The sequence below is a fragment of the Acytostelium subglobosum genome, assembly GCF_000787575.1.
Source record: "Acytostelium subglobosum LB1 DNA, scaffold: scaffold43, whole genome shotgun sequence".
Lineage (NCBI taxonomy): Eukaryota > Evosea > Eumycetozoa > Acytosteliales > Acytosteliaceae > Acytostelium > Acytostelium subglobosum.
Window position 1 is genome coordinate 15,566 of NW_012236490.1, and position 10,924 is coordinate 26,489.

A 10,924-nucleotide genomic window follows, 5' to 3' on the forward strand; every position below is an offset into this window, starting at 1 on the left:
TTTTTGACGCTTATTATTAATCGCTCGCCCAACGCACGCCCCCCCCCCCCCCAAGAAAACAGTCTGTGGGCTGGCTGTGGAACAACAATCTGGGTTTAAAAATGTGCCCGCATATTTATACGTGTGACATGTGAGAAAAAACCATATTCAATTTATTCCCGCACAATGAAGTCAAATCCGCCGCATATAAAAATGCGAATAAATAATCCCCTTAAAAATTCAATTTATTCCCACACATTTCTTGTGGAATGTGGCACTGCGGCCCAGCGACTATATGATGAAACTAACTACGGGTCCCCAGTGATAATGACGTGATCTTGTCTCATGTAGAATGGTTTCAATTGGGAAGCCGATGCAGACAACAACAATACAGTTATCAATAGTAATATTAATATTACTTGGTGCATGGTGTACATATGGCGTTAATGGAGCATGGCAAAGTGACGGGTATACATTGTTTAGCATAGCAAGCAAGCACTCGCAGTGCCAGTTCCGTCACCGTCAAGTTTTGACCAAGTGCAACTTTATCCAATAAGTTAGGGGAAATGAACATCTTCTGATTCCGTTCGTAGATCCAATCAAAAATGACTGGATCTGTAACGCACTGACAAACACTCTCGATGTCATTTCCATTAAGTGGTCGTATCCATCCACTCTTTGGCTGATATTTAAGGACTAAATTGATGAGATGACCCCATATTCGTTCGCCCTCCTTTCTCACGTTTTCTGTTGTCTCTTCGCTTCGCTTTCTTCTTCTTCTCCTTCATCCGATGCCATCTCTTCGCTTTCTCCTTCATCCTCAGTCTTCTCGAGGGATTGGGATTGAGGTTGAGGTTACTGTGAAACTACGAGGATCAGTATTGATGTTATCGGTTGTAACATTGACCATTGACCTTCCACTTCCAATCCAAGAGGGTGTTGGAGCGTTCAACACCAATCAACTCTCTGAACTGAGGTGGCGGAACCACTAGTAGACTATTAGTAGTTGTACGGGTACGGAGCCTGCATACCTCCTCCACTCATTTATTAACCAATGACAAACAGAACTGGTGAGGTGATTGGCCTATGAACCAAATGTTGGTCAATGTTATCAGATCTAAGATAAATGATCAATGATCTGATCACAACTGATGATAATAATCATTCCAAGGAAGGGGTATTGTCATGCTATCTTTGTTCCCATTCCATYCATTTTGGCTTTCACTCTATTGTTGATATCTATAGCTCTCCTCAACAAACAGTTTTGTTCCTTTTCCTTGTTCCATGTTCCAGGGAATAAACAAACAACTGAATTTAGTTTGTAGTTTGTTCTCGCATTATAAATGAGGGCACATTTTGCTTCGATGGCAACTTTGACAGAGCCGTCGGTCATTTGCGGGCAATCATCCGATATCCATCAATCAATCAAGAACAATATCATAAATCAACACAGTCGCTGCATCCCCGCCCGCCAAACCAAACAATAATAAACATCAATCCATCCTCCATCCATCATTCATACAAATAGACAGAAGGTAATATATAATAAGCTCCCGTCTAGTCATTCTTCTAACGACGAACGACGCTTAATAATTAAAATTGTCAGTCAGTCATTATTGTCCTTTCCTTTGAACGATCTTTTTTCACCTCACCTCACCTTGTATTGCTGCTGTTCCTCAAAGTATGTGAATCATGAATCATCTTCTGAGATGAGATGTCACCACCTAACCTATAACATCAATACTGATCCTCGTGCAGCAACCACCGACTCAATCGATAGATACATATGACATGACCTTGTGTGTGCCCCTATTCAATGGTCCCAGCAGTCATCTTTATTCCTTCCCAAACTATAACTAAATAACTTCAATGACTTCAAACTTCAATCCAAATCCTCCTGCAGATTTCCTTGGCTTGGAATGGATTCACAGTTTCATTGTGTGTAATAGTGTGCATACGAATTATTTCGGTGGCTTTTGGTCAGGTTGTGAAGTGACTTTTGATCGAATTGCTCTGATAGCGTTATCTCTGTTGCTGCAGGGATGTCATGTTTTGCAATTACAACCCATGTATCAATGTCTTGAAAGTATCTCGTGGATGACTTGATGAGAGATGTAGCGTTTGGCTCATGGTTGCATGCACGTGTTGCATTCGTTGTGATGTCGCTGCACATCCTTACTTGATTACCTGCCCCTCCAAACATTATTGGCTTTGGTCGTGTGATAGATTGCGGCGGTAATAGAGGTATGCCATTGGTAATGACGCGATTATGCAGATCCAAGTGATGGAACGATGGAACGTAATATTGGGTGATGACTGTGCCAGCAGAAATATCAATTTTGCAGAATAAGCCGGCGAGTCCGGATTTGTTGTAATGGACATAGAGATTTCCGTCAAGATCGTCGTATGTGACTCCATAGATATCATACGGTCCCGCTCGGGTCGTGTAGTCTGTTGGGGATGCCTCTATAGCAATGGGTGCAGGTGCGGTAGTGGAAGTAGTAGGTGTACATGATGAGTCGGTTTGTGATTGCAAAGTTGGAGCTGATGGTGATGCCAATAGCTCCTTTCTGATCGTGTCAATTATAAAGGGATGATATTGATTCCCTGATCCATCTCGTAAATCTGAATTTGATGTTGCTATTTGCATTATTCTGTCATGACAGCTCGCCTCGCTTTCCATTGCAACGAACTCCAGCTTCTGATTTATGACCAACTGAATACTACCATGCGATTGATCGTAGTGACGGGGCAATTGTGCCGTTTTCCGATGCATGAATGCTCTAATATTGTTTGTTGGCCACCTCTTCCTCGATGACCTATTGTTGTTATTATTATTATTGTCCGCCGATGATGATGATTGTATACTGGGTGCGGCGGTATCAGCGGCGGTCAGTACCACCTCCTGTGATTGTGGTTGTGCCAATGCCAAATTGCCAGATGAAAAAGGATGAGGATGCTTGATGTATGTATAGCAGGTATATGCACTTATGTTGTACTGTCTCTGCCATGAAGGGATGATGACTGGAGTAGGTAGTGCAAGCGCTACCAATGAAACGAAACTGATATTTTCGCTGCTCCAAATACTGTGCAGCTTCAGAAGAATAGATCCAAGCAATGTGTACGCTATGGATTCTAGTGCAACTGGGCCACTACTCGTTGGCACTTCCTTTTTGGAAAAGTGTGATGATAGCCAATGTAATGCCTGCTTCTTTAGTGAGACCACATCCTCTTTTCTTCCATTTGGGTTGATACCAGCTATACCCTCTTTTATGAAGTCCAAAATTCTTTTAAGGACTTGCATTGGTCTACACATGCTATCGACAGAGTCAGCGTGGGTGTGCTGGGCTTTGGTATTGTTGGGAGAAGAATGAGGGGAGCTCTGGGTATATTGTCGGCTGGACTTGTTGATTCGAGATGATCCAGGACTGTAGTCATACTTGTTTTCAGTGAGCTCCCAATCAATGATTGTTGCCTCTAATGTATCACGAATAATGTACGAATGGGCGATGCCAGACACATCCAGTGAAATGAACTTATTGACTACCGCGAAGTTGATCACAACATTGTGCTCGTGGAGGTCTCTATGGAAGATGTTGGTGACATCCCCAATGACGATAATCTGATATACTAGTTGTAGTAGAACAGACTTCAGAATGTTGAGGGAGATGAAGCGAATGGTGTTGTCATCTGGTTTGTCACAGGCATTCTTGTTAAGTAATGTATGTAGCGATATTCCACATCCGAGGGTGACCAATGACCTCTGGGGGTCGAGTAGTGAAGTCTCATCAATATGATGGGGAATATCTTGACCATGAGCATGTTCAATGCGAATGCGACCAGCTTTGTTGTAATAGATGATGTCATGTGGGTTCATTATGAGCTGGATATTGTCACACACTGGCAGTAGTTTCTGTATGCGTCGTAGTGATTCGAGTTCATTGTGAGATCCACTATGATTATCCATATGACTCAGTCTCGGTTGTGCGACATCATCGTCTGCCTCTCCCTCCTCTATTTGTCGCTTTAACTGTGGTGCACTCTCATTCTTCCTCTCTTTCCCTCCCCCTCCACCTTTTCTGCCTCCTTCTTTCTGTTTCATCTTCTCTTGTTGTTGGGGCGGCTGCTGTTGTGCTACTGCTCTTTCTTTGATAAAGATGGAGCTTATATGAGAAAAGCCGCATGGTATTGCCCTACTGATATGTTGCGATACATCTAGCTGTATAACATTGTTTGTACTGTTAGATACGTGAGCTGTATTTGATACACACAGATATGTGTGTGTGAATGATGTCATGTTGTTCACTCAATACATACTCATTACAACTCGTTCTCTACAAGCCAGTATGCTCGCTCGTACGCATGCTCGTACGCTCGTACCTCGTACGATCATATGAAAAATTTTGGTTTTGGCGCCAACAAACAAAACCCACCTTTTTTTCTTTTTTTTTTTCTAACTAACACAACCATGGACAAGGCTCCGATCCGACCGGATCGGATGACTGTTTCTCTCAAAATCCATCCTGATATTTGTATGAGAGTCCAAACAAGTTGTATGATGAGATGACGATCGATCGGATATATATCCGTCATCGACGGATTCGGATCGGAGCCTTGACCATGGACCATGGCGAGTTCTTCGACCAGGCGAAAGATCATACCATACGCCATACGGGATATGGGTGGTCCGGTCCGGTCAATAAATATGATATACTTATGTCAATACTGCCCTTGTTCCTATTGCATTTGTTTTCCTCATCGTTGCTATCTCTTGTCTTAATGTTTTGCTGTTTTGATTTCTTCTTAGGTGTGTCAGGGTCTGGCGATTGCCTTCCATCCTCAGAATCCTTCCTCTTGCTGTTGTCTTTGTCCTTGCCTTTCTTCACCATTCCTCGATGATCCTCTGAACTAGACAACTGGACACCACACCACAATCAGAAAAGTAGACACCACTAAGATGTAGTCTACAACAAGGAATAGCTGGAATATGATTCAAGTTGCGATAGATGCTGATGATCATAACAGTGCGTGCGCTACATAATATATGTCTTCAGGTAGGGTCAATCACGTGTCCTGTATCTGTTGTCCCGTATCTGTTTGTTCGTCTGTGTGTATTGCAATGATTATGATTATTTATGAACTACATGTCTGTTCAAATTTTTTTGGTCAAAACACATTTAATTAATTATTATTGAGCCTTGAGCCAATAGTGTTAATGACTTTAGTGGCTGGCAAGTGGCAGGCATGGCTATTGTTGCTTACTCCTCTCCCACCACCACCAACTGTATCGACCACCCTATCCTATTGTCACAGACAGATATAAGATATATGCAGAGCAATGAGCTAAAATATGAATCACGAGCTGTCGATATCCCCATCATTTGAATCATCAACAAATAACCTGCTAATCTTCACTCCACTCGACTTTGTTGTGGTGTGCTATCCCGTGATCGAACTTACTAAGATTAACAGGTTCTGGCTTGGGCACAGGGTACTTGATGTTGGTAGCAATTGATGGCAAGGTCGCAATGAACTTACGATCACCAAGGGTTGCCAGATATGTATGTAGCTGGAGAACAGGACCACGATCGTACAGGTACTGGATGCTGCTTGAAGGCTGGCTGGCGTACAGTGGCAAAACAGATACGGACATATAATAACATTAACACATTGACATCAGTGGATTCTTCACTCGATGGGTGGGTACAATAGTGTCCTATACAGATAGATTATCATACAGATACGTACGTATCAGTATAACACTGCAACTATACTACACTAGTATTATACATAACATAAATGTCTCCTCATCGATCATACAATCATACATTTATTACTTATTACAGATAAATCACACATCACTTTATAGTTATAACTCATAACTCCATTTGATTTACATATATAGTCGATACCATTCGATAGCACTTGTACTTGTTGTTGTGTACTTTACATTGATGTCTATCATCATATTTATACGATCATTTATTACAGCAGATAAAAACAGAACGAGGCTTATCGACTATATCTCAACTTTGACACCTGATCCACAATCAATCGACATGGTGTCATTTCGCTCCACAAATCATATAATACTAGGCTGTTTAAGAGATTGCGATAAAGTCAAACAGACCACAGACTGTGACTGTCAAGACCTCTGACGTTTGGTTGGCAATTAATATAAAGAAACAAGGTGAAGCAGTGTAATTAACCTTATCACAATTGCCTCATTAACTCGATTTGTGAACCACCGAGTTAGTCGATATGTAGATACTGATCGCTGATCGTATGATGTATGTATGACCATACCATTCGATGGTCGATGGCGATGGGTATATATCATGTGTCTAAATGCTTGTTGTTGGTACCTGTAGATCGATCCTTGTTAACAAGTTAATAAAGCATAAAGTAAAGTAATACTCTTCCCCTACTGGCTGCGGGAATAATCTGTGTTTAAAATGTGCCCGCATATAGAATGTGGGAACGAACTAAATTCAATTTATTCCCGCACATTTCTTGCCTCACAACCATCAATGCTTACATTCACTAAACAAATACAAATACATCTATCTAATTATCAATGACTACTACAACCACCACTGCACCAATGACATCCGATTGGGTGGATGTCCCTCCAACGTACTCCACTCTAGCCAGTGCTGACAAGCAGCGCATGGACTTCATATACTACACGGAGCACGGAGAGCGTCACTGGGCAAGATGGGTATAGGATGATCGCTCGCAAGCGCACAATGTCAAAGTTGCTATCAAAAGGATGAAGAAGCTGGTCGCTCTCCATGGCCCACTCAACATCTGCACAGTGGCTCATTGTGTGGAACGCTGACCAAGTGCTGGACCTACTGCAGCAAACATCTACGGGAGTGCTACTCACAGGTGAAGATGAGACGAGCAACATCCTACACGCTGGCCTCGGTCTCTTTGCCATACATTATAGCGAGACTCCTCGACCCGCAAATACCTATATCGGTGGCCTCAACAAGAAGCCCAAGAAGAGTCCAGTGTTTGAGAAGGGAGCACACATAATCATGTACACTGGCCACAATCTGACACCCACAGAACACAGAGCAATGATGGACGAGTTGAGACAGGTTGGCAAGCAGCCTGCCTGAGTACACATTGGAGATACCAAGTGCCAAAGACAGGCCCAGGGTGTACGTCGATGCAAGTGATATGTTGCTATCATCTGTGGCTAGGTTCATCAACTTCCCGACACCAGGCCCACGTGGGAAGAGTGCCCACTCGGTTTCCATCCAGCCATGTACTTGACTAGGGGGGTGTTGTCTGTCATCATTTGGTTATCTTCCTGGTGGGGATTCCAATGATTGTATATCTCTTTTGTTGTTCACCTGTCATCGGCGGTAACTCTTTGCTGTTATTTTGACAGGTGGTGAGGACACCTCGCAAGAGTGGATCGACATCCTTTCCTGTGCCATTGTGTTGAGGGTTGGGTTTGATGTCATCATCGTAATTGCCAGCCACCAACACTACTGGAGTCGGCACCCGAGTACTCATCATTGTCCTCATCCTCATCATTGTCCTCGTCTTCATTATCATCGTCCTCGTCATTATCGTTGTCTTCATCCTCGGATGAATCGGGTGTCGCTTGTCGCTGGTCTCGGTTTCCTTGGGTGACAGTTGCTTGTTGGCAGCAGCGGTAGTAGTGTTGTCGTTGACTGCCTTCCTTTTCTTCTTCACTTCACCAGATGCTTTGTGACGCTGTTTTTGTTGTCGTTGTCGTTGTTGTTGAGGTATGTGGTGGCGATGATGTGATATCATCGAATCCACCATCCATTGGGACCTGTCTATGATGATCGTTATCATTCATGAGCATTGTTGGCGCCTCGCGGATGGCACCGATGCGCTTGACCGCTTCAACCACCAGCTTGTTGGACTGACCAATCTTTGTGATGAGAGCTTCCCAGAAAGATGGTGGATGCAGACTGGGATGGGTTGGAGTGGAGCAGGTGTTGGGCTTACACAATTATATATATATGGATAGATGACACGCGCCGAGCTGGCATCTAATAGAATTGTGTTCCAAAGCCAAGACTGTATATATGGCGTGAGTCTCCATCATAATGGCGAGAGTCATCATGATAGCGGAGACAACCGACTACACTAATCACACGTACGCTCATGGATGACCGTACACAATAAATACCCGGGACTGTTAGTCACGACTGGACAACAATTACCCTTACCCCCTATTATCTGTCTATATTATTACTATCCACGCCATAACTATACACTAAAGTCTTACATGGTATCAAGAAGGTACTGAACCTATTATTATTATCGTTATTATATTACTATTAATTACTGCTATCAAAAATGTCTGATACTGCTTCCAATACTGATGTGGAAATGGAGGAGAAGCCGGGAGTTGAGAAGGCGACGGAGAAAGATGTTGTGAACGCCGAGAACGCCAACAAGTCGAAGGAGAGTGCGTCCGAGCCTGCTGCTGCTGGTGCCAATGCTGCTGTCAATGTCAATGATGATGATGAATTACCAAACAATGGAACCTCTATTACGACGACAATCCAGTACGGAGCGGTCACGATGTCCGACACCCCGCCTGCTCAACCTGATGCCAGTCCTTCAGCTGCAGGATCCAAGCCTGCTCCAAAGGTTGCCAAACCTGCGCCTACCATGCCCAAGAATGTGCCAACTGCGTCTACACCTGTWTCAACTGTATCCAAGGGAGCACCAACCGATAGTGGAATTCGTACGCGCCAACCTGACAACCGGTTCGCCCAACACSTGGACAACCGCGTCCAAGCGCTCGGATTGCAAGCCAGTGCCATGAGCCACGGTTACCCTATGACGCCTGCCTACCGAGACACGCCACGCACACCTGAGACGGAGATGGCCGACGACGAAGACTCGACCGCCAGYGAGAGGTTAGCAAACGCCATGTTAATCATTGCTGACAAGTCCAAGACACCGAACGAGAGAACGTTGGCCTTGAAGGGACTAATCGCGTCCCAACCGGGACTGACCACTTACATGGAGTGGGAGAAAAAGAACGAGCTGGTGGAGAGCGTAATGGGCGTAATTATGATATCTCCACATCCAGACAGGCTTGACGTTGTGGAACTGATTGAAAGGAGTGCCAGACAACTTTCCATGCCCACAGCCAAGTTGCCAAAGTTCACTGTTACTGATGACTTCAACAAGTACTTCGAGGAGAACTGCAGCGTCCTCATGGCCTTGAATGAAGTAATGCGCATATCCGCCATCTGGAGTGCCATGACACCGGAGGCTCAGAAGTCTCTTGGCTTGGACATCCGTGTTACCAACTGGAACAAGTTCTCCAGCGCAATGATCAATCGCTTCGCTTCCCACAAACCACGCACTGAGTTGGTGAGGGAATTGACAAACTTGCGTTACACTGGTGATACCGATGTCTCTGCCTTCACCGAGAAGTTCAGGAAGGCCTGTGCAGCTGTCGAGTCATCGGGCGTCAAGGACCTCAAGACGTTCAAGACCGTCATGTTCACTTCCGCCTTCCCTGCTTCTGTCCGTAGCAATTTGCCAAGTGACCTGTATCTCAATGGTGCGGATTACACTGGTGAGTTAGCGCCGATGGTCACTGAACTGAGCAAGAGTGTTGCCAAGAACAACAACACTCCCAAGGGTGATAACAAACCTTTGACCAAGGATGCTATCAAGACGGCTACTGATAAGAAGAGAAAGCTGGAGCACACTTCCACGTCTACTCCCAAACCTGAGGGATGTTTCAGATGCAAGTCTCTCAAACATCAGGTGAGGAACTGCCCGTTGCCAGACGACCGCACTGAAGAGGAGAAGAAGGCAGCTGAGGAGAGGAAGGCACAATGGATCAAGTCCAAACAACCGGCCAAGTCGACGTACCCTGGTACCAAGACACCAGGCAAGACCAAGGAGATTTCAACTGTTGCCATTGTTGATGACGACCGGCTGACCAAGGTCAAGATTGATTCGGGTGCTGACACCTCAGTCTTGCCTGCGCACTGGGCTCACAACATGCCATTGGAGAAGTCCGACACTGTACTTAGAGGATTCGATGGATCAACTGTAGCCTCTAAGGGCATAACTGTAAAGGAACTTAAAGTAAAGAACAAGTTTGGTCTTTATGTGTCTGTGTCTGTGTGTTTTGAAGTGATTGATTGTGATGAGAATGCCTCGATACTGATCGGTAGAGACCATCTTCAACACACCGCATCAACACTCGACTTTGGTTCAAACATCTGGTCATTTAATGATGACAAAGGTCGACGTCAGGAAGTACCTCTGGGTGATTCGAAACGAAAGACCTTTACTGTTTATGTGGGGGGTCAGCTGCATAGAGTATCTGAAATATGCTATGCTGGCGAGGTGGCTTTCAACCCCACAGAAGATGGCACCAAAGCAATGGGCCGCAACATTTCAAAATTGTCAAAAACTATCGTGAATGAGTTTTGCACATTATTGGAATCAACTGGCAGAGAGAGAACGACTCTACCAGTGAGTCGACCTGGGTGGGACTATGAGATCTTCACCAATGGAGAGATACCTAAACCTTCGATGTTTCCTGTACCCCACAGACTGAAAGGTGAGCTCAAAGCTCAACTGGAGGACTACTTGAGGAGGGGCTGGATCTCTCGCGCTGAATCACCTTATGGTGCTGCTGTGATGTTCATCAAGAAGCCTGGCACGAACAAGTATAGATGTGTGGTTGACTACCGAGCGTTGAATAGTGTCAGTCACTACTCACACCACGCAATACCCAACATCTCTAAGTTGATCATGTCGACTAAAGGATACAAATTGTTCTCTGCCATTGACTTGGCTCGAGGATATCAAAAGAAAAAACTAAAAAAAAAAAAAAAAAAAAAAAAAACAGGAATGAGAACTGAGTTCGGTTCCTTCGTCTGGAACGTCGTGCCCATGGGCCTAGCCGGAACTC

The 10,924-nt window shown here is 44.6% G+C and overlaps 6 protein-coding genes across 6 annotated transcripts; 1 reads left to right on the forward strand and 5 right to left on the reverse strand.

Moving 5' to 3' along the window:
* Positions 1–3,308: 3,308 nt before the first annotated feature.
* On the reverse strand, positions 3,309–3,856 carry SAMD00019534_124400 (hypothetical protein; the record flags this gene model as incomplete). Its single annotated transcript, XM_012892308.1, has 2 exons — positions 3,309–3,327; positions 3,420–3,856. The coding sequence occupies 2 exons, from the start codon at positions 3,854–3,856 to the stop codon at positions 3,309–3,311; spliced, it is 456 nt and encodes a 151-aa protein (XP_012747762.1).
* A 2,769-nt stretch (positions 3,857–6,625) lies between these two features.
* SAMD00019534_124410 (hypothetical protein) lies at positions 6,626–6,805 on the reverse strand (the record flags this gene model as incomplete). Its single annotated transcript, XM_012892309.1, has 1 exon — positions 6,626–6,805. The coding sequence occupies one exon, from the start codon at positions 6,803–6,805 to the stop codon at positions 6,626–6,628; it is 180 nt and encodes a 59-aa protein (XP_012747763.1).
* An 88-nt stretch (positions 6,806–6,893) lies between these two features.
* On the reverse strand, positions 6,894–7,247 carry SAMD00019534_124420 (hypothetical protein; the record flags this gene model as incomplete). Its single annotated transcript, XM_012892310.1, has 1 exon — positions 6,894–7,247. The coding sequence occupies one exon, from the start codon at positions 7,245–7,247 to the stop codon at positions 6,894–6,896; it is 354 nt and encodes a 117-aa protein (XP_012747764.1).
* Positions 7,248–7,284: 37 nt separating this feature from the next.
* On the reverse strand, positions 7,285–7,773 carry SAMD00019534_124430 (hypothetical protein; the record flags this gene model as incomplete). The annotated part of the gene is made up of 1 exon (XM_012892311.1): positions 7,285–7,773. The coding sequence occupies one exon, from the start codon at positions 7,771–7,773 to the stop codon at positions 7,285–7,287; it is 489 nt and encodes a 162-aa protein (XP_012747765.1).
* A 539-nt stretch (positions 7,774–8,312) lies between these two features.
* On the reverse strand, positions 8,313–9,759 carry SAMD00019534_124440 (hypothetical protein; the record flags this gene model as incomplete). Its single annotated transcript, XM_012892313.1, has 3 exons — positions 8,313–8,576; positions 9,387–9,540; positions 9,647–9,759. Coding segments are annotated over 3 exons (531 nt in total), but the record flags the coding sequence as incomplete, so codon positions are not given.
* On the forward strand, positions 8,911–10,775 carry SAMD00019534_124450 (hypothetical protein; the record flags this gene model as incomplete). Its single annotated transcript, XM_012892312.1, has 2 exons — positions 8,911–10,687; positions 10,759–10,775. The coding sequence occupies 2 exons, from the start codon at positions 8,911–8,913 to the stop codon at positions 10,773–10,775; spliced, it is 1,794 nt and encodes a 597-aa protein (XP_012747766.1).
* Between the last annotated feature and the right edge of the window lie 149 nt (positions 10,776–10,924).